This window comes from Zosterops lateralis, assembly GCF_965231275.1.
Source record: "Zosterops lateralis genome assembly, chromosome: 1".
Classification (NCBI taxonomy): Eukaryota; Metazoa; Chordata; class Aves; order Passeriformes; family Zosteropidae; genus Zosterops; species Zosterops lateralis.
Window position 1 is genome coordinate 43,983,160 of NC_139762.1, and position 24,622 is coordinate 44,007,781.

The 24,622-nt window shown below is 46.7% G+C and overlaps 1 protein-coding gene across 6 annotated transcripts; it reads right to left on the reverse strand.

Annotated features, from left to right (window-relative positions):
• Nucleotides 1–2,701: 2,701 nt before the first annotated feature.
• On the reverse strand, nucleotides 2,702–22,632 carry MTURN (maturin, neural progenitor differentiation regulator homolog). Of its 6 annotated transcripts, XR_014591357.1 has the most exons (5): nucleotides 22,465–22,632; nucleotides 16,600–16,722; nucleotides 10,254–10,408; nucleotides 6,917–7,101; nucleotides 3,385–6,135 (listed from the first exon to the last, which is right to left on the reverse strand). XR_014591357.1 is itself a non-coding variant. In XM_083874689.1 (4 exons), exons 1-3 carry the CDS (start codon nucleotides 22,624–22,626, stop codon nucleotides 10,298–10,300), a joined length of 396 nt encoding a protein of 131 aa, XP_083730815.1. In that variant the 5' UTR covers nucleotides 22,627–22,632; the 3' UTR covers nucleotides 2,702–2,992; nucleotides 10,254–10,297. The 6 variants fall into 6 exon arrangements, 5 of the variants coding, with proteins under 5 accessions (XP_083730815.1, XP_083730814.1, XP_083730813.1 ...); XM_083874689.1 differs by lacking the exons at nucleotides 3,385–6,135; nucleotides 6,917–7,101 and adding an exon at nucleotides 2,702–2,992; XM_083874688.1 differs by lacking the exon at nucleotides 6,917–7,101.
• Between the last annotated feature and the right edge of the window lie 1,990 nt (nucleotides 22,633–24,622).

The window sequence follows — 24,622 nt, forward strand, 5'->3', positions numbered from 1 at the left end:
TCTCATTACTGAGAAATGTGATGCACATACTGGCAGTGTCCTGAAGGCACTGGTTTCAGGTCTCCTCCCTGACAGGGCTGCTTGCTCCAAGGCAAAGATGGAATGCATGTCAGGGTGGACCTGCTTGTCAGCCTAAAATAATTTCAGTGTGGCAGAGATTGGCTCCCTTACACTGCTGTTCCAACCCTAGAAGCTGAAAAAGTCCAGGGAAAACTCAGTTCCACCTTCAGTCCTGGACCAGGGTGGCAGGTAAAATAAGTGCCTGCATGAAGTAGGCTGGGATTGTAAGGATCTGGGCAAGCAGAGGTAACATCTGATCAGCAGTTGCAGCGTGGCTGAGGCCAGTGTGGCACGGTGCACACAAGTGAGTGCTGAGAGCAGAGCAGTGTGACCAGCAGCCACACCACTGCAGCACTGGAGTGCTGATGCACACACACAAAACATGTCTGGGGCAGAGCTTGCTCTGCTGGGGTGTTGCATCTGATGCAGTACAGTCTAGCCGTGATCCCAGAAGGAATGGGTACCATCGGAGCCAAGACGTGCTGCCACTCCCCCGTGCAGCTTTGACAATGCTGGAACCCACCTTCCAGCTGCTTCTTCCCCTTGCTTCAGGTTCTCAACCTGTCTGTCTGTCTGCAAAGGAAAAGCCTGTCTCCAACATAGGACTTCCTGCCCCATGAGCTGATTTTTTTCTTCTCCAGCCTGATCCCTTTTCCAGCAACAGCCAAAATTGCAGAGAGAAAAAGCAGGTCTCACAGGCCAGCAGCAAACTTGCTTTTATCATTCCTGCAAAGCTACCATCAGCCAGAGCATTTTTGCGTTTCAAAATGTAGGCTCTGCTGACCTCTAGGGGACTGCTACAAACCCAAAATCATAAAGGCTTCAAATCTCATGGCATGTCACAGCCCTTCTTCACAGGCTACTCAGAAGCCCTGCGGTGGGGATAACACAGCTGACACAATCCACCCCTGGTCTCTTTAGCACTACTAGGAGCTGTAAATAAAACCCTGGCTCCAACACTGCCTCTTCCATCTCACCTTTATGGCAGCAATACTTCAAGAAATGTGTACAAGCAAGGTTAGGTTGTTGGGGAGATATTACCTGCTATCAGACTGCCTCATGTAATTGCTGCTTTTTAGCATGGAGAAGCACGCTGGGAGTTTGTGGCTTTCAGTGTCAGTTTGTCTAATAAAAGGTATAAAAGCCTTGCCTTGCTGTTGCAAGTACAGCACTACTCAGTGAAAAGCACGGGATGCATATACCTAGGCACTGGAAATAAAATTCAATGTGCTTTTTTACAGCATTTCATCACTCAGTAAATAAATGGCAGAAGCAAGAACCTTGTCATGGAGTAGAAGGAACATGAAGAAAATGTAAAATCTGATGTGCTCCTTAAAACAGCACATGGTGCTGCCAAGGGGCAGTAACAGCATTTCCCAGCTGGCTGACTGAGGACAGAGGTGGGGAACAGAGCATTGGGCAGGAGTCAACAGAGGCAAGCACACACTGTGTGCCTCTAATGGACCTGTGCTTGATACAAAGCCAGAGCCTATCATACCCCTAGAGTATCCGAATTTCTTAATCTGGGGAAGGTGTGACATAACTTTGGAGAGCTGGAATGGGGACAAACTTGAGCTGGGAAAAAAACCTGTCCACATGGCAGTGCCCCCAGGTCCAGCCACCACCTTGTAGGGCAGTTCCCCACCACAGCAGGGCAGATGGTGTCCCTGGGCTGAGGTCCATGTTAGCATATAGCTGGTGTCTAAACCATTTAAATTCACTTGTCCTTCTGATGCAGGAAGAAGCCCATCCAACAGACCTGAGAGGGCAGCAGGCTCCAAGCAGCTAAAGAGGTGCTTGGGAACAGCACTGCTTCTGCAAGGGCAGCTCTATCTGTAGCCAGAGCCTAACTATCCCAGTGGCTTCCACCATATGCTAAGGTCTGTCAAGAGGCTGTGGGGCCCGTGCTGTCAGGAACATGCTCCAACACGAGGGAGGCAGTCCTGGCAGGCACTCCACCGGCCACAGGAATGACTTTATAGGCAGTGCTTGAGGTTCTGGGCACACCAGAGGGCATGTACTTGGTGTGCTCCTACACAGTGCTCACGCCCTGGGAAGTGCCAAAAATACAAGGCAAGTGCTAAGTTAAAGCATTTCCTCTTCCATGGGCTGGAAAATGTCAAACCACAGAGGCTAACGACAACAGGTAATGACTGACTTGACTCTTTCAACTAAATAGGGTGAGAAGACATCAAAGCAGCAATTAAGAGTGAAGTGTTTAAAGAAAAGACAAATTATTCAAACAGAATCATCATTTTCATTTCAGCATTGTTGCATGTCTCTTAATTACAACAAATGTCTCCCGATTCTGTGCAAAACAGAAAAGGAGGTCTGAAATACTGGCTCATACACAAATACTACCACCAAGTCCTGGCTTGTGACAGCAAATCCACTGCCTCAGACTGTGCCAGACTAAACCACCTGATGATTCTGGGTCCATCAGGGGTAGCTTTGCATGCCCAAAGCTCAGATGACATCATTTTCTCTTCCTTACACCTGTAAACACTGTTATCCCACCATGCACCAGTAGAACCCATGAAAGTCAAGCCTGTGCCACATGCATTGTAGCTGTGTTTTAGCCCCTCAGATTCACATCTGAGTTGATTTTGCTCACAGAGAAAAGACACCATCAGTCATCAGAGTTTGGTAAGCTCTTTAATGGGAAGCTCATGGTGTAATGACACCGCTGGATTTGACATCTTGGTGGTGGACGAGGAAGGAGGATCAGAAGGTAGGCAGTGCTCCACTGAAGGCTTACACCTTTGAAAATACTGAACAAAAGGGCAACTTCTTTTGTTGACTCCTTTCACAGCTTTATAGTCCCAGACAGAGAGGCCTTCCAGCCAGAAAAATGGTGGAAACCACACCAAAGACAGCCTTGGCATGGCGTGGCACAACATGATTTCTGCTTGTGTTGAGGGCTGACTAGTCCCTGTATTAGTAAAGGAAAACTTGACAAAAGAATTGCATTGACTGAAATCCAGAGCTGATATTTCTACCACCACCACCCCTGAAGATGAAAGCTTCCTTTACATGCACTGTTACCACAGATCTTTGCCTACATGAGCAACAGCATGTTGGTACAGAAAGAGAATTTCAAAGTTCAATGTATTTTACATGAAACCAGTAAGCGTCATTATAGTCAGCAATAACTAGTTCAAAGAAGTTTGGGTTCTTTCCTTGTAGACAAATGAAGGCCTTTTTTGTTAATCTGTATTTTTTTTTATGTCCAAGCTCGTACTGACAGTGCAGTGCTATGCAGTTCTCTACAGACTGGGGTTTGCAATAATGCAGATGGTGCCTTTAAGGACTGTCTTTCTTTAAAAAAAAATCAGCAATGAGAAAAAAGTCAAACACAGATCATGTAAAAGACAATTTGGCTCACTGAACAAGTAAATGTGGTTGGTTAAGTGAAGAGGTTTCCTCTGCCCACCTGCCACAGACATCAGACACCAACAGTGCAACTAAGTCTCAGAAATCCAATGAAAACCCAAAGTGAGAGGGTCTGTCCCCTAAGGACCAAATTTAAGGACTCTATTTAAATATCTGCATTGGAAGTGATGTCCCCAGCGCCTTCAGCTCTGTGGCTACCCTGCAAGGATGACCTCAAGTCCAGCCTGTTACAGGGCCTAGGAGCTGCTGCTCTGAGTCACTCATGCCTGGCTCTCTCACACAAAGCCTTCCCAGCTGCAGCTGTGTGCACAGACAGACTGCAGGGGAGGAGGGGAGGTCCTGCCAGAATTAAACACATAAAACAAAGCATTTGCCTCTGCTCAGCAATTCAGAGAAAGGGGCATCCAGCTAATGCCTCTGAAGGGATCACTCCCAATTTCCCATGTCCTCTGGCCAGACTGAAAACAGCCAGCACTGGGAAAGAGACCTCCCAGTGACCAAGGCAACCAGACAAGTCTCATTTTCTGGATGCCCAACCTGGAGAGCCTCAATGGATTATGATTTTCAGAGACTGGATTATCTGACTAGACATAACTGCATATGAAAAGATACTAAAATGACTGCTGTCTTCTGCACAACTCCTGTCTGGCATGGAACACTCACGGGTCCTCAAGGGATAACACATCTCTCATGCCACCTCATGCCCCTGTACAGAAAGGACAGTGTGACTCACACTGTGCTGAACTGCAGCTCCACTGATGCACCTGGCTGCAAGTTGTGGGAAGTAAGAGGTGTTTCTCTCATCCTTCCTATGCCTCCCTTCTGGGAGTGAGAACTTCTAAGAACAGAATGGTAAGTATGGACAGGAGGGAAGAATGGACACAGGGTAAGGATGCAATCTTGCCTCCTGCCGCTGCTAAAGGTAACACTGAGTAAAGCAGCCATAGACATCAGCCCTGGATCCCAGACAAAGATCAGGAAAGATGCTGAAAGAGGTTAGGAATATGTCCTGAATGGCAGTTTTCCAAAACCATGTGCACAATGTTATTGCAGTAGTTTTTACTGTCACAGTCTCATGTCCCACCTTGCAGAGGGTTAAGAGGCAGGGACCTACTCAGCAGTGTTACAGCAGAAACTTCTCCCTGTTGCCCTCAGCCACCATCTCACACAGCACACCTTCCAAGATGCAGCAGCTGACATGCATGCCACTGATGCAGGAAGGCTAACTATGGTTATTCCCAGAAAAAGTGGCATTCTTACAAGCACGAGACTTTCAAAGGCACAACATGGAGGGAAACTGCCTGGAAAAGAGCCAGGAGCAGGGCAGGAGGTGGAGCTGAAGTCTCGTAAGGGTTCAGGTCATCATGCTCAGGAGAGAACTATTCTAGCTATTCTCCCCATTTCTGCAAGATAAGAGCCTGACTATTTTTTCTCTCATGAGCAAGTCCTTTTAAGAGATGTTACTATGCACCTAAAAAAGGAGCTTCCTGCACCCTGACTGCTGCTCCTGCCAACTCACGCAATATCATAATGCTGGAGAAGAAGAATAGGCTTTTCAGTTTACCTTCTCTATCCCTTCCTCCCTCAACCATCTCAATGCATTGATTAGGCAGGACATTAATAGGAAAACACAACTGAGCTCAAGGCCTTAGTAGTGTCAACAGGGGCTTTTTTGTAAAATGCATGGGTTCAATATGCAGATACTTGGCAGGATGGCTTTGGCTGTCTCAGAAATCTCAGCATCTCTCTCTCTGAAGGGGCTTTGCTCACTCTTGCCCCTGCACTCATCACAGTTGTGAAATCTGCTTTTCCATCTGGCATCCCATGTATTTCTCATCGTCCAAGCAGCACCCTGCTGACTGCATTCATGCAACTCATATTCAGAAGCACCAGTTCTGCAAAAGGTTCTGCTCTGCCATATTTACATTTAGTTAGAGCACAAAATACCTATGAGAAAGGCCAAGGGAAAAGGGAGACCCTTCTGTGTCCTTTCATTACTGGTTTGCTCTGAGGATAGGCAATGACAGTGCCTATCTCTGCTCACCCACAGACCTAAAGCACTATACACACTGCTGGACAAATAATACTAACAGTCCCTTTTACAAAAGGCTTAAGGTGGGACTTTCAAAGGAGTTACCCTGCTCCTGCTAAATTTTCCAGAGGCCTGCGTGCATAACTGGAGGCCTGAACTGAATTTTCAGAGACAGAGACCCACCTAAAGCTCAGGGCAAGGCAATGGCAGAGATACAAACCCATGTCTCACCAAGTACCCAGGTTTGCAAGCATTTATGCATGTGTTGACAAATCTTGTGTCTCAGTCTGGCAGCCTCGTCAGTGGGTCATGCTACCCCTGATTAATTATTGAATGGCTACTAACTGCAATATGTGGTAGGAAGGAGGGAAAAATAAAATACAAATTAAATACAAAAACATTTCTTAGTATAACCAAAGCAGTTCCACACCTCTTGCATCATTTGGCAAGTATGGAAAGGTCACACAGTAACACAGAAATCTATTTGGTCAAAGTAAGGAATCAATATTTTTGATAAAATACATTCTATATTAATGCTCATTCACATTTATTACATGTAAATTAAATTTTCTATGTATAAAATTCCAGTTTATTCTCAGTGATGTCTGGTCATGCTTCAGTTCAGCAGCAGGGCTCAACACATTCGGCTCCTAGTGAAGTGGGAGGAAATGAGGGCACTCAGCTTTCTGCAGGACCAAGCCTCACACATCCCCTGGTCCTGCAGGTCTCGTCTGAACAAAATCTCACTGGCTTCAGTGGGAGTTTTGCAGGGGAGAGCACTGCAGAAGGGCAGCACTTGAAGTCTGTGTGGAGGTCACGCAAATGGCATATGACATTCCAAAGAAAAGGTGAGTTCGTGAATACAGAAAATAATAATAATATATCTACATAATTTACAGTGTTGTTTGCTTGCAACTGTATTAATGCCCAACCACTCATTAACAATTCAATCAATATGCAGGGAAAGGCAGCAGAGTGCAGTACACATTACAACCTCCTGCATGCAATTACAAGCACGGGATCTTAGTCTTTCCTTATTTCATGAATTCCTGCTTATCCCGCTGCCACCAGCACCCAGTTCCCACTGAGCCTTGTGGAGTCAATCCCTCACAGCATTTAGACCGGTCCACACCTCTGCCACAGGCCCCTGACACTGTGCAAGGTGCATTTAGCAGCAGGTCCTCAGCCCATGTCCACCCTGCACCCTCCCCTCTGCTGTGCCAGCACTTGTCTGTGCAGCCACACGCTGAGCCAGATGGTGGGACGGATCCAGCTGGAAGCCTGTCTGTCTGTAAAAGGCAGAGGGCTGTGTCCCAGTCCGGCCAGGCTCGCAGCCCAGCTCGCCGGGCAGGTGTGTGGGGGGTGCCTGCACCTGCACACTGGCGCCACCCACCTGCCCCTCAAACAAATGGGTGCAAATGTCCAGCAAACCTGAACAGCAGGACTTTGTCTCCAGTTTGCACCACTGTAAATTGCTCGCTTGCATTACACGAGAGCAGAGAAAAGTCAGCACCATAAGATCTACTTCTGCGAGCCACAACACAAGGGTTGGATGCTATGAAGAGAAGGGTTCTCCTGAAGGAAGGCTCTGTTTATGGTTATAGCATCTGTCCTATCTGGAGAGGAAAGAAAAATTTAGGGGCTTAAAGCAGGGATGGAAACCACTGGTCTTACACTTTATTTCAGTAAGCAAAAAGCCTATTGCTGCTGTACAGTGTCATACAGTGAACTGCCATAGTTCTCACATCACTAGTCCATAGAAAAGGTGCTGTAACTACCATGTCTATGCCTGCATGCTGAAAGAATGTACAAAGTTGCATTAAGCTCTGTTTTTCTTCCTTTTTTTTTTTTTTTATATTCTTAAACTCTTTTACAGTGTTGCAGACACTTCTGTGCAGACTCAGGTAACACACATTGTCCCAGTTATGGAAGATCTTTGCCTCCGATAGAAAAAATCATGTGCATCTCCCAAACCACCATCATAAATGTAAACCATCAAGAAAACTTGCTCTCTTTAGTAACCCCGGAAAAAGTCTCTAAAAAATCTATTGAAAAGAGGACATCGTTAACAACAGGGTTTTCGAAATGATGCGAGTTGTTTATAGGAGTTGTCCAAGCATTTTCTCTTCACTCACTCTTGGTTTTAGAAAGCTAATTGTGTATAAAAGGGCTTTTGAAGCGTGTGACCTTCGTTTCACGATTTTTAAAAAATTGGAAAAAAAGGAGAAAATTTAGAAACATCTTTCTTGATTGTGGAAAACAGCTGTATTACAACAGAATTACCTTTGCTTTTTATATTTTCAGTACAAAAGGCAAGTAAAGAAAGAGACCCTGCATCTTCACAGTCTGGCACTCATCCAAGTTACTTGGAACTACATAAAACAAGTAAAAAATATGAGGGGTCATCTTCTCCTTCATACTAAGACCCTTGTCGAACCTCTCAGGGAGCAAGTCCCCTGATAAGTAAAACCTCACTAGTTTTTACATCAGCTGACGCAGTATTTCAGCTCCCCTCCAATAAGGTGTAAATGCCCAGACTAGCTCAAAGGCCCAGGAAGAGGTCCAGCATAATTTTTAAGAGCCAGGTGCTGGCTGATACCCTTATGGCTTCAGTGTTAAGTTGCATTCAAGTTGCACTCAAGGAAGATCCTGGAAACTACAGGCCTGTCAATCTCACTTCAGTGCCCAGTAAGATCATGGAAAATATTATTCTGAAAGGTATATAAAAACACCTGGAGTACAATGCAGTCATTGGTCACAGCCAGCATGGCTTCATGAAGAGAAAGTCCTGCCTGTCAAACCTGATTTCCTTTTATGACAAGGTATTCCCCCTAGCTGATCAAGGGAAGCAAGTTGATGTAGTATGTCTGGAGTTCAGTAAAGCTTTTGATACTGTATCAAAAGTATTCTTCTGACTAGAATGTCCAGCACAAAGCTGGATAACCGTGTTCTGGGATTGGTGAGCAACTGGTTCACAGGCTGGGCACAAAGGCTTACAGTGAATAGGGTGACATCATACTGAAAATTTGTCACCAGTGGGGCTCCACAAGGCTCCATCCTTGGCCCTGAGGTCTTCAACATCTCATCAACAACCAGGACACAGGAATTGAAGGAATACTAAGTAATTTTGCTGATGACACTAAATTGGGCGGAGCTGTCAACTCTCTCAAGGGCAGAGAGGCCCTGCAGAGAGACCTTGACAAATTAGAGATGGGCAATCACCAACTCTATGAAGTTTAACAGGGGTAAAAGTGCTGGATTCTGCACTTGGACAGGACAACCCTGGTTGTGTGTAAAGACCAGGGAATGAGAGGCTGGAGAGCAGCACTGTGGAAAGGGACCTGGGGGTTCTGGTTGATGGCAAGTTGAACATGAGTCAGCAGTGCCCTGGCAGCCAGGAGGGCCAAGCATGTCCTGAGGGGCATCAGGGACAGCATCGCCAGCCGGGCAAGGGATGGGATTGTCCCCTCTGCTCTGGAGTGGCCTCATCTCGAGTGCTGGGGGCAGTTTGGGAGCCACCACATAAAAAAGGCATTAAACTATTAGTGAGTGTCCAGAGGAGGGCAGCAAGGATAGTGAAGGGTATGGAAAGGGAGAAGGGACACCTGGTAAGGAGTGGCTGAGGTCACTTGGTTTGTTCAGCCTGGAGGAGACTGAGGGGAGACCTCATTGTGGTCTTCAGCATCCTCAGGAGGGGAAGAGGGGCAGCTACAGATCTCTGCATTCTCATTACCAGTGCCAGGACCTGAGAATGGCCTGAAGCTGAGTCAGGAGGGTGGTTGGGCACTGGAAGAGGCTCCCCAGGGAAGTGGTCACAGCACAAGCCTGACAGAGTTCAAGACACATTTGGACAATGCTCTCAGGCACATAGTGTGACTCTTGGGGTGTCCTGCACAGGGCCAGGAGCTGGACTCAAGGATCCTGATGGGTGTCTTCCAACTCAGCATATTCTACAATTCTGTGGTTCTAATGCACAATGCCACAAGGTTTGAGTTATAATTTGGAGTAATTTGTATCAAAACCAGCAAAGCTTGAAGTTAGTTGTCGTGCAGAAGTGAGATAGGCAATGGCTATTTTTCACTTGATTTGTAAGAAAGCAGCACTTGCCTTTGGATCACATGGTGCTGGAGTACCAGGGTTGGTTGTAATGTGTGCTGCTGGTGCAAGTTACTCCCAGTTATTAATTCAGCACTTGGAAACTCAGGTGTCAGTGAAAGGACATCAATATGCCTGACACCTCCTGGATTTCCTACTTCCCATTATTTTTGTTAAGCCTTCATATGCACTTCTGCAGCACCAACCACTACTAAACTACTGTTTTTCAGGAGAAGTCTCTCCAAGTTTGGTACTTTGTCAAAATCCTATAGCTGTTGAACTAAAAAGAGAAGCGCAGGATGTGTTTGCTCTCTGCACTGGTTTCCTTGGAAAGGTCACTGGTGAGGACTGGGCACTCTTCCCACACACCTCCTACATTCTCAGTACTCTACATTCATGTCAGCAAACGCTACTCTTGAACACAAATCGAAGAGACAAGTCAGCGACAAAACTACTTCTAGACTGATAACGGCAGAATGCTACCAAGACAACTCCATAGAAAACCCACTGAAGCAGGAGCAAAATTCAGGTCACTTCTTAGCAAAGCTCATCACGGATTATTATTATAATTTTTTTTTTGAACCATTTTTTGTAAAACTTTTATCTTGGCAGCCAGATATCCCCTTGTGATGTGCTAATTCAAACAGGCTAATGTGGGACCACCTGACCCCACCTGGTACCAAAGGCTTCCGAATTTTTTTATAGCTTCTCAGAAAATCACTGCTGACTGACACCCATCTGTTGGTGATCGGCTTCTGGTTCCTCTTCTTCCACATCTGCGTTATATTCTTCAAATGCATCATCATCAACATCTGGAAGCCCAAGTAACTACAAAGAAGAGAAAATACTGTGTAACAGTGAATTACCCACTCACTGCAGCTTTGCTGCAAATCTTCACACAAATCCTACGTGCACTTCTTAAAAACCTCAACCCTTGGCATAACAGTACTACGTAATGATCTTGACTCTCTTTCTCTCCCTCCTGGGATAAAGAAAGATTTGAAAATGCATCCTCACACCAAATTAAGAGACCGGAAGATAAATAAAACTAAAACAAAGCACTTGCAAAAAGCTTCACATTTTTCCCTGGGGTCACATTATGAATTGTTGAGTGTTTAGACTTGGCAGTGGTTTAACTTCAGAAAGAACCATGATAATACTGTAGCAGTAGTTGTCTTGGTTTAAGTTTGGTTTTTTGTCAGCCCTATAAAAACCAAAGAAGAAAACATCCTCATGAAGGACTGGCTAGTGTGGAGTCCCTAGGGCAAGGAGTCCCTAAAAACCCAAAGAACCTGCCATGTCAAATGCTTCTCTTGAACCCATCACTCCATCACACCAAACAAGGTCTTGCATGCTGCGTGAAGCCCTTGCGGTACAAATTACTGTGTATTCCACTGAAAAACTGTCCCTTTAAACTCCTGCAAATTAGATTTGGGCTTGCAAAGAACTGCCAGCCCCCCTTCCCTGGACAATGTTTGGGTGTCTCCACCTGATGGCTCTGACCATCAATGTCACCTCTTCACTACAGGAAAAGGAGCCAACAGCCACGCTTGAACTTCTCCCCTCTCCCTCAAAAGGTTGCAAGCCAACAAAAGTCAGGAAGACACATACACCATGTAACAGTCAAAATAATGCATCTGTTGTGGAAATCTTATATTAGAATCCTACACTAACAGCTATTAATAGCCACAAAGCAAAATCATAGGCCAGGCATAACTAAGAATACCAAGTATTTAGCTTGCTGGAAGAGCAGCACAGATGCCTCTAACACCCTCTTTGGAGAGTGATGCAGCTGTTGGCTCTTGAAAGAGGCAAAGCCCAGAAAAATCTTGAGGAGGGTGACACTCTTTAGGTGAGAGAATGGAAATGAGAAGGCTGCAATGAGGCAGATTTTCAGGGACCTAAACTAATTCAGTCTGTGATTGACATTCAAAATTATTCAGTGGACATAAATACAAGGCATAGAATTAGCTTCTGGGTGCAATGAAGCTTGTACTCCTCACTGTCACTGTGAGAAAATCAGATTTTTAGTTACAGGGTTTCTTTGGCAGAGAAATGGAAGGAGAATTTGCTGACTAAATCCCCTCCTTTGCATTTGAAAAATACTTACGGAGAGATCCCAAATGGAAAACATTCTTGTTTTCTGAGCAGAACAAAGTAATTGTTCCTATGCATACATATTTTTCAAACCAAATGCTTAACTGAACATGAACTGAGTGCTCAGTTCATTTTCAGGATGCGGGGGTTTTACTTCGTGTTGAAGCTAAAATTAAAATACTCAGTTTTCAAAAGGCAAAATCATGGACTCCTTCTAGACTTTCTTATACACCAGTATTATTTTTGCTAAACTGATCTGGTATATTCAAATTAAATGTGAATGTTGTACTCCTGTTTGTATCACCTGGCAGAAAGACTGCATTTTTTTTTCCCACCTCTGGTCATAATTCCTCTTTGATTTGCAAGGAAATGAGTCACATGAATCTTCATTTTATGGGATGCTGTACTGCAAAATTAGCATGGAAAACACAACATGCTCCACAAGAACGGTAAAGACACACAATCCCAAAGGATGGGGAGTACATCCTGCTTTTCACACATCCCCTCTCCCTTTGCCATCAGGAAATCCAGCTCCTCTTTCCCTGGAGCAGTGTAAATCAGAGTGATGCTGTAGACTTTAGTGGTTTGACAGAGGAAGAATGGGGGTGGGATGGGATGGAATAGAATGGGAGGCTCCTCCACAGCAGATGCAGTTTTATACTCTCACAGACACTTTATGACTCTCCAAGGCACCAAGGGCCTTGATCATGCAGGTCTCAATTTTAGGTGTCACATCCTGTTGCTTCCCACAGGATTATGGTGGTCCCTCACTGCTGTTAACCCCTTACTGCTCTCTGGACTGCAGTGACAAATCAGCCCACACCTTCAACACAAGGATCAGGGTCCAAAGCACAGGGAGCTCTACAAACGCTGGGACAGAACAGAACGAGGGTGTACAAAAGGTAAGGACAAAGTGAGATGATGAAGATGGCCTGGGCTGATCCTAGATTGACTCCCACCTTTGTCTCCTTTGCAACACTCTAGTTTCTGCTTCTAGTCCATAGCTGCTTCATAAATTAAAGTATCAGCTATGCAGCAGACTTGAAAGGACTTAACTGGAGAGGAAAACAAAGAGAAAAGACATAAAACAGAAAACTGTTGTAGAAAGAGAGAGCTGATCCATCAGTAGAAAAGGGGAACAAAACTGCCAGGCAAGGATGCATGACTAGGAGGAGGTCAGGGGCATGGTGAGGAGAGAAGGACAGAGGATAACAACAAGCAGTAGTGCCTGAACTACAGCTGTTTATTTCTGCTGGCCAAACTACCCATCTGGAGGTAAGAGAGAGGTCATTGGGACAGGTATGAATACAGTGAATATGGAATAAATGGCTTTTACACTGCAGACTCCCCACTTCAGATGTAGGCTTTCCAGGCTGAAGATGAGCTCAGTGTAGGACCCCTGGAATTTGCTGCTGAATTGTATGACTCATGCCTTGGTTTCCTGCAAACTTCAGCCAGTTGGTGTGATGTCCCTCAGGCATTTCTTATATTTGTCTTTCTTAACCCTTTCAAAGCACCCTGATTTTATAAATAACCTCACAATCACCAACTCCCAGAAGCAGAGTGGCACCCTCTCCTACTAAAAGCTGGCACACAAGGACACTGTAAAATAAACCAAGTACAAGACTGTGCAGTCCACGTGATGCTACACAAGAAATAACATAGTTCTGTTGAATCCCTGTGGGAAGAGCTATGTCTCCAAACAGATATGCTTAAAAACACCAGCATGGGAACCTCCTAGCCCCAGAGCATGGCACTTCCAACACCAGACAAAAGAACAGGAGGAGATGGGATGCTCTGAGGCAAATAACAGTATTTGAGCCCAGTGCTATTGGTGGTATCATGTATCACCACCTTTGTGGTGTCTGGCACTTCTGGATGCTCCTTGAAGAAGTGGATAATAAGGCAAATCACAGAGTTTTGTGGAAACCAACCCAGGAAGGCAGTAATGGGTAGAGACGACATGCCCCTCACCACCTTCAGTAAAGAAACACCTTCACCTTGTCTACAGCAGGACTTGGAGGTGTGGTTTAGTTGTTGCAGGCAAATCAGCACTTTTTAAAAGCCTCATCTTATCAAATATCCTGCTTGACACTGTGTTTAGGCCCATAAAACATTAGGGAGAGATGCCTGAGAGCAGTGAGAAGACCACTCTCATTGCCTTCTATGCCCAGGGAAGACTGGTGAGCAGAGGGAATTCTCTGTATCTCACTGAGAGGGCTGTCAACTGCTGGGCATTCATGTTCTCACTGTCTCCAAAACACAGGGCCCAGCAGCATGAGAAGCCAGTCCCTTCCTGCTTCACAAACCCAGGGCAAGCTCATGGAGACATGGCTGGGCTGTTATCATGAACATGCAGAGCAGGGCTGAGCTGAGTTACCGGAAAAAGCTGGTTTTGGAGCCCTCACTTATGGGAAAGCAGATGCTCATGCTGGGCACAAGGGCATAGAAAGCTGCAAATGCACTGCCACTGTTCTCTAGATTCTAAATATTTCCCTTCAAAGGACCCCAACAAAGAATTTCAGAACTGTCTAATAATCATGGAAGTCTACTGGGAATACCAAAATGGAGAAGACTTTCAGAAGGTGCTTAGCAAGCACCTGCCAAAAACCTGGTCCCCAGGACCACCAGACACTTCAGCAAAGCCCAGTCTGACCTTCAGTTGCAGTTTTTTCCTAAACTGCCATTTCTCAAACTAGAGTTTGCCAGACTTGTCTCTGTCAGCTGATTTGCTGAGACAGAGGAGAAAAAATGCCCTGCAAATGCACTGTTGTCTTGAAGCTGACAGCAAGGTGGTCTCAATAGTAAAACGGGTCCAGCAGAGAAAGGACAGAAGACAGTATAAAGTGATGCCAACTAAATAATTTCCCAATACTGAAGAAAAGTGGTTTTGTTCTGGCAAAAGCCTGAGGGTGCAAAATAACTGTTTCTATACATCTATCGTAACATCATTCAATTTTTTAAATCTTTCCTCCCATGCATGTGGTATTTTTAATAGTTACTATGAGGGAAAAATATCAATACATTCCTTAATTAGACTTGTTTACTCACAACCATACCTCAAATGATAAGCCCAGTTTTGTTATGCTGATGCGAATCTTTCAATACTGGGTCAAAGGAGAATCCGAGAAACTTTGTATTTGTGGTATAACCACGAGAAAATGAAGAGGTACTTGATTACAGTCTGCAAGAGGTCTCTGGCAATTGAGGACACCATTTTTGAGCAAACAAAAGCAAAATGAAATTCAACAGCAAGGAAGGAAAACTAGAAAAATGCAGATTGTAAACAAAAGAATTATTCAGACCACCATAACTAGCCATGAGAATAAAAAGTGCCCAGCAGTGTTGTATCCTTTAAGTCACCTGAACACAACATCAAGAATGGGTGTCTTTAGAAAAGACACATTCTAGTTCAGCCTCAATTTATATGGTCGGCTGTGGGAATCATGAGGTGAAATGTGATGTATTAATGAAGGGCCCAGGCTACACAAGCAATGGTTTTCCTTGTTTTGAACCCTTTTATTCTGAAGAGTAGCTCAACTTGGTTTGACTGAAGTCAATTTCTCAGTAACTTATGCTGTAATAAATGTGGTTAAAATGAAATACATAATCTGCACCAATTTAACTCTTTCTGAAGTTCTCCTTAGTTAAACCAACGTAAGTTTCTCATCAAAGGCACAGCTTTCCTGAGCAGGAGAAGACAGCTATGAAGATCCTAGAGCCCAATATTGTTCTGGGAAACATACTTATATTTTTTGCATGTTTTCACAATTACAAGCAGCTGTAGTGACAGATCAGATTTCCAGTCCTTTCTAAGAGAAGTGTGCATCTGTTCTATTTATTTCTAGCCTCTCAAAGGATTCTTTAAAACTATGATCTTTTATGTCAACCAGCTGTGGCAATCTGTGCAAACCATTGCAAGGGTGTAACACAGTGAAGGCCAGTGTTTTCATATTGGTGCTCCAGGCCCTCCCTTTCGCACTAAATACTTGGGATAAGTTTCCAGTCTTCTCAATTAGTCAGCCAGAAAAAGAAAGGAGGGAAAAGGTCTACATTTTCAACTGGGTATAAAAGGTCCATTGGTCAACTTTCTCATGGACATCATGGGAGAACGGCTCTGGTGACAAACTTTGCCCTGCTTTGCACCAAGCCCTTAGCCAGCCCCAAACATTCAAAAGGAGAGGCTGTGTAAAGGGAACATTTGGCAAAAATTAAGAACAACAGCCAGCCTAAGACACCTCACCCTGATAAAATCCAGGCTTTGGCACAAATCTTGGTGTTAAACAGGGACAGAGAAAGCTGAGTAGCAGCAAAACAGAAAAACACAGGCCCCCTCCCCACAAAACCCAGCTTCTCTTCCAACTTCTTCCCAAGCAGTGACCAAACAAGTATGTGCAAATACCAAGTGGCAACCATCCTAATAGCAAAATCTGCATCACCTGGGGGAAAAAAACCCCAACCATAAAATAAAATAAACCACTCTAAGGAGAGACCGTACTTCCTGTTTCCCAGAGGTTTACTCTTGCTGCTCATATCCTTGCAAAACTCCCCAATTCCTGTGCCAGGAAACAACTCTGCCACAAAGTCCTGTGGCGCTGACTCGAATCCTGTTCCTCAGAGTCAGCGCTGCATCAGCAGGACATGAGCCCCTGCCCGCTGCCACTGGCTGACACACCAGTTGGCCTCCCACCCTGCACGGGAATCTCGTCCTCTCAAACACAGAGATGGAAATAAAAAGGCAGATGACTTCCAGGAAACAATTCCCAATTGCCCAATGGCAGCTTATGTGCTAAGGCTCCTGTACCCAGGCAGCCAACTGGAGATGTAAATCTCTGAAGCAGAAAAAACACCCTGCTCTATCCAGTGCTGTCCCATTAAAATTCACAGGTAACTGTCAATGTTTAGAAGGCAAAAAAACTTACGGGTCTGAAGGATTTGAAGACTTTTTCCAATATTTCATGGAGCGTCTTTTTCCCACAGGAGGAGATGTAGTCCTGTGCAAGCTGCAGGAAAGGTAGGCAGTCCTCACTTTCACTCCACACATGCTGAAAGCCAACAGCAACACAAGAAAGGAAAGGCATTAACAGGAATTCACGCCAACCTTTCCATATGATTTTATAAGGTGACATGTTGTAAACATCTGCCAAAGTACACCGAGCCTCCTGCAGTTCAGACCCGCCGTGGGGACAGGCATTGCAGGCTCTTTCAGAAGCCACGTTTCTGAGGAGGAACCTGGATTTTATGAACATGATGCATCAGAAAACAGGGAAATCGATCCAGAAGCGGAAATGCCTCATGGTTGCACCAGCCACGAAGCATTCAGCACATGAACATTTTACCTATAAAGGTGCTTTTGTTCAACATCAGCCCTGCACAGACCTGGAAGTCATGTTGAGTTTTCTCTTTTTATGCATCATCTGCTGCAGTGAAGCCCTCAGGAAGAGCTAAAGCATCTCTTTGTCTTCCTGGCATTAGTGCAAATATGATGCGACCCTGGAGGTGGAACTTGATGTGTAATTCTCTCGATGATGCAGAAGAAAAGATGCAAAATCTGCCTGCAGGCTAGACACAGAGCCAAGGAGAGATGTTTGGGCACTCTCAGCATTCTGACACTGTAAACCTCCCACCCTGTTTTGAGATTTATTCCTCCTGGAACCCATTCTTCTCTTCCCAGGCAGGCACATTTAAACCCATTTGAGATCCTCCTGTCTTACTCCTGCTCTGGAGATGCTAATTCCCCAGCCTTACACTGTGAAGCCTCTCTCAAAACTGATGTTTATTCTGCTGCTAGGAGGTTGTTTGAAACAGAGCTGGCAATCGATGCAGGGAGCACCCAGGCAACAATGCTTCCTACGCCCAAAGGCACAAGCTAATGCATCATCTTAAACACCTTCTGTTTGAAGACTTGGTGCATGGGACTGCCTTAGGCAGCTTGCCACACAGAGAAGTGCAATACTGCCAAATTGGTTTGAGACTCTTGTACCTCTCTTTTTGCACAGCAGCTCTTTTCCCCAAAGTGCCTTTTTACTTGCCATAAACAGCAGGTTATGCTTAAACAAGGAAAGCAGAGGATCTCTCCAAAGCTTAACTAACATTCAGGGAAAGACTCAAAATGACAGATGTTTCCATCCCTAGCATAAGGCTTGCATGTTGCCTTCCTCTTCAGTGGTGGGTACCTGCCAGGAATGCAGTTCTGCACTTAACAAAAGCAAACAGTACTTAACATCCCCTAAACTGCACCTTTAAGATAAAACCTGTAACTGCTTTGCTATGAACCTCACTCGACCTACATTCTCCTTGCTGCTTGTTGCACTTTACAAGCATAAACACAGTGAAATGTTCTGTTATGAAAAGAGCCCTGCATTACTGAGTAGGTTCTGCTCTTTCCATATAACCAGAGTCATGTCTTAACCATTCTGGCAATAAAAATAAGTTCTTTACAGTCTTGCCAACTCTCAAACACACATACCACAAGTCTCATGATACTTCATGCCATCTTAAGAGTCATGGGCCTTGTAATCCTATAAATATACAACTAAATCTCAGCTTCTGTTTACAAGAACAACAAAAAAAGGGACTTTGTGATTTCTATGGCCTAAAAAGGCAGAACGTACATGAAGTGAACCCAAATGAGCCCTCTTCAAAATATCAAATGAACACTTCCAAATCACATTTTAAAAACAGCCTTTGGAGAAGCTTTTGGAGGTCTGGTCCATGATTTCTTCATACTTGGAGTTAGCAAACTGTTTAGTTACTCCTAAACTTCAGAGCTCAGTGTTGCAGCTTGGCAATTCCTGGCTCGTGCTAAACCTGTTGCAATTGTTTATATATATAAAACAATTATTACTACTGAGATCCTCATTCTTGTTTACATTGTGGCTTCTTTTGACTACCAGAGCTATACACAGGAGCTCCCACATAAATGAAAATCAGGCCCTGCCCTTTAATAAATCATAGCTGGTTTGTTCCCCAGGGAAAGTTAACCCCATGTTCTCCTATCGTGTTTTTTATAATCTCTTTTCAAGCTGCACACATTTTAGACACCAATGTGAATTCATCAGCAGTAGGCAGAATAAGATGACTTAGCACAAGAGAAAACCTCAGAGAATAATCTGATCACTGAGTTTTTGAGGAGAATTTTTTGCATAGCATCATAGGACAAATTAGCAAGAAACAATTCCAAAAATCTCCCCATCTGCAGAGGATTTAAAATGTTGACTGTAGCAACAAAAGCTTCACGTGCCACTAGTGCACACATCTCATTCGGAAACGGGCTGATTTAATCTTTTCCCTCAAAAACCTCAGCCATAATAAAGACCAGCGTTGTAACGCCTGTAGGCTCAGCTGCATCTACAGCTCTCTGTGGTGGATCAGTGCTGCACCCAGGCAGTGCAGGAACTGTCTCAGCACTGACTCACCCATCTCCAGAGGAACCTGCAAAAGGAATTTCGGCCTTTCAAAATAAAAACAAACATAATTTCAGGATTTAGCTCCTGTTTAGAAAGTTCAGTAAGGCTGAATATATGGAGATGCTTTTCCTGGAAAACTCGATGCCTGAGGATCTCTCTGCAGTGGGAGAAGCTGGCTGCTGGCAAACTGGTGGACCACAGTGCTTGGCTGTGCAATTAAAAAAATATTAACTTCATCATCAGAGTATATGTTTTCCAAGCTTGCCCAGTTTTGCTCACAGTTGCTTTGTGTCACTACAAAAGCACACAGCAACTAATTTCCACCTCAGCTAACCTAAGATCATGGTTGAATTATTTAGTTCAGCATCTACACACAGCACATAGCTGAGGAAATCAATAGGGCTGTATCTGGAGGGGTTTGCTTTCCCTCACACCTTTAGATGACTCAGTGTTGCTGGATGACAGAATCATTTGCTGGCCCACCTTTTTCTAAGCAGCCCACTTGTTGTGCATGACAGCAAAACTTTATATTTATGGGGATAATTTGACTTGCATAAAATGTTCAGACCCGCTGACTCTCTTCTGAAATATTTTCAGGAAATCTTGCAGCAAGATGACATTATATTTTTATTTATTTTATCAGTTACTTTGAATACCAGTAATAACATGGTGACAAAACAAATAACAGACTGTAAGGAACAGCATCACAGCCCTCACTCTCCTTGATTATGGCTACACAAGTCCAATTAATTTCTTGAGAACCTCAGGAGCATCAGGAGCTGAATTATACATTGTTCAGCTATCTAAAATGCTGATTTGGAATTTCTGTGTCCAGGCGGTACTGAAAATGCCAATAAGCATCCGCACGGGTCAACTGCATCCCTAGCATGTTAAAAGCCTGGCCTAAACATATCTTTTCCGGAAATGAGAAGTATCAGATTGTTGTGATCTGGGATCTCTGATGTTAGACAAAATTCAGTGTTTTTCTCCCCCAGACTGCATCTTGGCAACCTTTCCACGTTTTTCTCCTCTTCTCTTTCCTTTTAAGTTCATCATGCTCATCATTTCCTCCTTACAAGTGGGTTATCATGGAATTCTCTGGCACCTCCTACATAGCTTTTTAAGTCACATCATTATGAAATGACGACGTAAAGAAAGAACAAGAATACCAGGCATCAGATGCTTATTAAATGTGAGGCTTCTCTAGAAGAGGCACAGGGTGCAAGAAGGCTGTAAAGTGTGTCACTGTGAATTCTGTTTATATTTACTCATTTTCACACTCCACACTGTCATGCAACAAGGCTTAAAGCACAAATGATAATCAGTCCCTTGGCTTGTATTAAGCCTCCTTAAAATAAACTTTAGCCTGTAATTGCACATAGAAAGCCAAGTTATAATCTGGAACATTGTAAAAAAAAGGAAAGTGACTGCAAAAAACCAAGATAATCAAGCTGGGAGCAGAAATTAAGTCCCACAGTGCACTGGGAGAAGGAAACAGGATGCTGGAGAATCTAATCATTAGTGGGTCTTAATCATATTAAAAGAAACGCGATCTCTTTAAAGAATTAAGAATGACACATATCTGCCTATCTTAAATGTATTATCATTACAAAAAGTGCTTCAACTAATACGGCTAGAAAACACTGAAGAAAACATCACTTCTAGTTTTTCCACTGTTTATATTGCAGATTTGACACGAGTTGGCCCTTTACTAGTGGTGACTCTGGGCAGGGAGATCTTCCCACACCAACCCTGGAATGAAAATATTTTCAAACTAAAAGGGAAAATGTGATTTCAAACCCAAAAAAAAAAAAAAAAAAAAAAAAAAAAAAAAGGGCCAGCACTGGAATAGGGTCTGAAGCTGTTTAAGATTTTTTTTGAACTGGACTTTGTATGAAAGAGTTCATTCAATTATTGAGCAGTGCATAAAGAAACAATAAATGTCTAAAAAAAATAAATGGACTTTGTCTGAAATTTCCAATATCATTAGTGTCCAGCCACAGTTTTAGCCTAGCACTGGATTCATACATATTCCTGTTTAGGAGTGCAGCAGGTACGGCCCTTTCTGGGCACAGACATCTCCAGGGAGCAATGAGCACTGGGGTCTGGCAGGCTCAGAGGTGCTGGGAAGACAGATGTGCAGAGCTATTCCCACAGAGGACTGAGAGAATCCACAGCCTGAGATACCCCACTGCTGCATCTGAAGGTCTCACAAATCCCTGGACAGACGCATAACTAAACTCCAGATAACTTCTCTCGTAATTCAGCACCACCATCTATTCGACACAATAAATAAATAAATAAATAAATAAACAAACAAACAAATAAATAAACAAATAAATAAATAAATGTCCTCCTCGCTGGGCTCTGTGGTCCTGGAGAAGTCACTCCACTGCTCTTTGTTTCCTTGACCCATCTGTCAAATGGGCTCACTCTGCACTTACCTGTTGGAAAGGGAATTAGCAAACATTTGTCAAGCAAGTGGAGGGACGAAACTTGCTCCGCTAAAGGAAGAACCTACAACATTCCTACAATAATGGGGCTAGGAGCTGTTTCGTTAAAACCAGCAAACCAAAATCCTTTCACTGAAGTTAACTGGCACTCGGCAGCTTCAAATCCCGTGGCGAGGTGCCGCTTTTCCGTGACTCTTCCTGCACTTCTGCTCACCACCGGGAGGGTCTGGCCGAGGGGCAAAGCACCCCTCGACCCTTCCCGGAGACAGGGTTGCGGTGCTGGGGCTCTTTCCGCACGAACTCGGGCGGGACTGGGCGAGGGGCGGCGGGCCGGCACCTGCTCGTGTCCCGCGGCGGGCCCGGGGGAGCGGGGGGGGGCGCGGCCCTCCTGTCATCCTGACTCCATTTTATTCCTGCCCATTCTCCATTTGCCGTGACAGCCCTGCCAGCCCTCCCGTCCCCGCGCCGTGCCCCGGCCCCGGCATCCCGGCAGGACGGAGGGGCGGCGGGGGGAGCGGCGGCTGCGGCCCCGGGGCGAGGGGCAGGGGTGGGCTCGCCCCGCTCCTCCCGGCCCGCCCGGAGCCCGCGGCCACCCCGGGCCGGGTGATGGGGAACGGGGGATGGGGTGTCCCTGCCCGCAGCCCTGCCCGCGGGGCCGCCCCCCGCCGGCAGCGGACTCCATTTTGCAGACTGTGGGAGGATCCCCCCGGCCCCCGGCCCCGCCGCCCTCCATCTCCGCATCCCTCCTCCCGGGCACGGCTCCGTCCTCCGCCCCCCCGGCGCTCCCCTCGGGGGCTTCCCCGGGCTCCGGGGACCCGCACGGACGGGGCATCCCGGAGCGGCGCGGGGGCTCCCCGCGGGTCCGGGCACAGGCCGGGGGTGCCCCGCACGCCCGTGACCCCCGATCCCCTCACGGGGCACTCACGAAATTGTCTCCGCAGGCGGCCTCCGGGCAGAGCACGTAGAAGGAGACGCCGGGCTCGGCGTAGAAGTCCATGCGCCGCTCGGTCTCCTCGGCGGCGATGAGCTGGAAGGGCGTGCGGGCGCACCATCGCTCCGCCGCCTCCGCCAGCGCCTCGAAAGCCATCGCCGACCCCGCCGCCGCCGCCGCCGCCGCCTCCCGCCCGCGGCCCCCGCGCCTCGCGCCGCCCCGCGCCCGCCCCGCGCACCGCCCCCCGCCCCCCGCGCGCCGCCCCTCGCCCCCCGCGCGCCGCCCCTCGCGACCCGCGCGCCGCCCCGCGCCCCCCGCGCGCCGCCCCTCGCCCCCCGCGCGCCGCCCCTCGCGACCCGCGCGCCGCCCCTCACGACCCGCGCACCGCCCCCCGCGCGCCGCCCCGCGCCCCCCGCGCGCCCCGCGCGCCGCCCCTCACGACCCGCGCGCGGCCCCGGCCCCGCGGGAATCGGCCCTGGACAATTGGCCCGGCCCCTTCTGGCGACTTCGGGGAAAGGAAAGCCCCACGCATGAACGCGCTGTCGGCCAGACCGCGCCTCGCATCGCCGCTTCCCACCCCTCTTCCCAGGAGTGGGCCGGAATCTCGGCAGCGCCCATTGTGCCCAGCACACGGGACCCCCTCGCTGCGTTCCCTGCGAGCCGCCCAAATGTGGCTGCTGAGCTGCCTCAATACAGACAGAATCGCCCCGTGGCACTGGGAAGCTTTACAGAGGTTCCCCCTGGCCCGCTGTCCCGTTCCTGTGGTGGGTTTGGAATGAGGTTCACTCTACTCTTCCAAGCTTATCCCAAGGGATTATCTGTATGTCCAGCCGAGGCACAGGAGATACGAGAGCTGGTCTGCATTTATAAAGGGCCTCGCGGAGATTCGCATTGGTGTGCACTGTGCTGCAAAGGAAAACAAACCCTCGCAGGGTGAGTTTTCAGTGGGAAGCCCAGGAATTCGCGGAGGTGAAGAGGAAGCACAGAGCCCATACACGGCAGGGCAGAAAAGTTTGCACAGACAAAGAGAACAGTGGCCTCTGGAACAGCCCAGTGCTGTGTCTGGTCTCCCGGGTGGTGTTCCCCTGCACTGCCATGGAGGTACCAAAGCCCAGCCGGCGGGGTCGGTGCCGCACATCGAACATCCCATCGTATCTATCATTCAGTTGGTGCATCAATCATTGGACCGCTCCAAAGTAATGGTGAGGTCACCAGAGGTCTTTCCCAGCCTTGATGGCCCTGGGGCTGGCTCTGTTACAGCACGGGGGCAATAACGATCCTGTGATTCCAAGCTGCAGACACAATGTGACAGGGCTGGAAAGCTGCGGCAGGGACACGTTCCCGCTGCCTGCGGCTGACCCGGGGCACGCTCCGAGCACTCACACCGCTGTGCTCAGCCCCACGGCCACTGTCTCCTGCTGTGGCCTGTCACAGATGTGCAGCAGAGCTCAGTGCTAATGATAACACAGAGAAAAATCCTCCACTGGCGTTGCAGCCGAGCTCTGAGGTATCAGGAAAGGCCAACAACATCAGTGCTTGTGCAACTGTAACTCGGCGCCTTTATGCATGGAGGGATGTGAATGCTGGCTGGTTTTTCCACCAAAGGATTTTTCATTTATTCTGCGCAGATATTTTGGATAATGCCCTCATTCCTGAGGTGCTCTTAGAGTGGCAAGTGCTGAGCACTCATCATTACGCTTGAAGCTCTGAATGTGCAAAACATGGTAAAAATTACCAATGTTCAAAAATTCCTGGTCTAGGTGCCTCAAATCTCAGAATGTGGATGTGCTCTTGTAGGTACTTATCCTGGTCCTGGCACATCTCTTCTCCAGGGCAAAATGAGGCACCATCAGTCCCTACCTGCTGCATAAGTCTAGTGAGTGCAGTAATAATACCTGAAAAACACTCACTGTGTTGAGTACCTGTGGAAGACCTATGGCTCTGCAGGCAGCCTGGGGCTGGAGCACTGAGTCCTGACTAGCTGGAAAGGAAGTCCTAAACCTCCTGCCACTTCCTGAAGGAGCCAGGGGTCCTGCAGAAAACCAAATGTTACTGCAGGCTGTTGGCAGAGCTGTGAGTCCCGTGCAGGACTTTTCAACTTTAATATTCTCTCATCATTGGGTATTTGGTGTTTTCCTTTCCAAATACATTT

What these genes read in the sequence shown, in the direction of transcription:
- MTURN (XM_083874689.1), bottom strand. Translation starts at nt 22,626, where the DNA reads ATGGCTTTCGAGGCGCTGGCGGAGGCGGCGGAGCGATGGTGCGCCCGC. An exon ending in CCGCCTGCGGAGACAATTTC is followed by an intron (nt 16,723 to 22,464) that starts GTGAGTGCCCCG and finishes GTTGGCTTTCAG; the next exon opens with CATGTGTGGAGTGAAAGTGA. An exon ending in TCTTCAAATCCTTCAGACCC is followed by an intron (nt 10,409 to 16,599) that starts GTAAGTTTTTTT and finishes TCTTCTTTGTAG; the next exon opens with TTACTTGGGCTTCCAGATGT.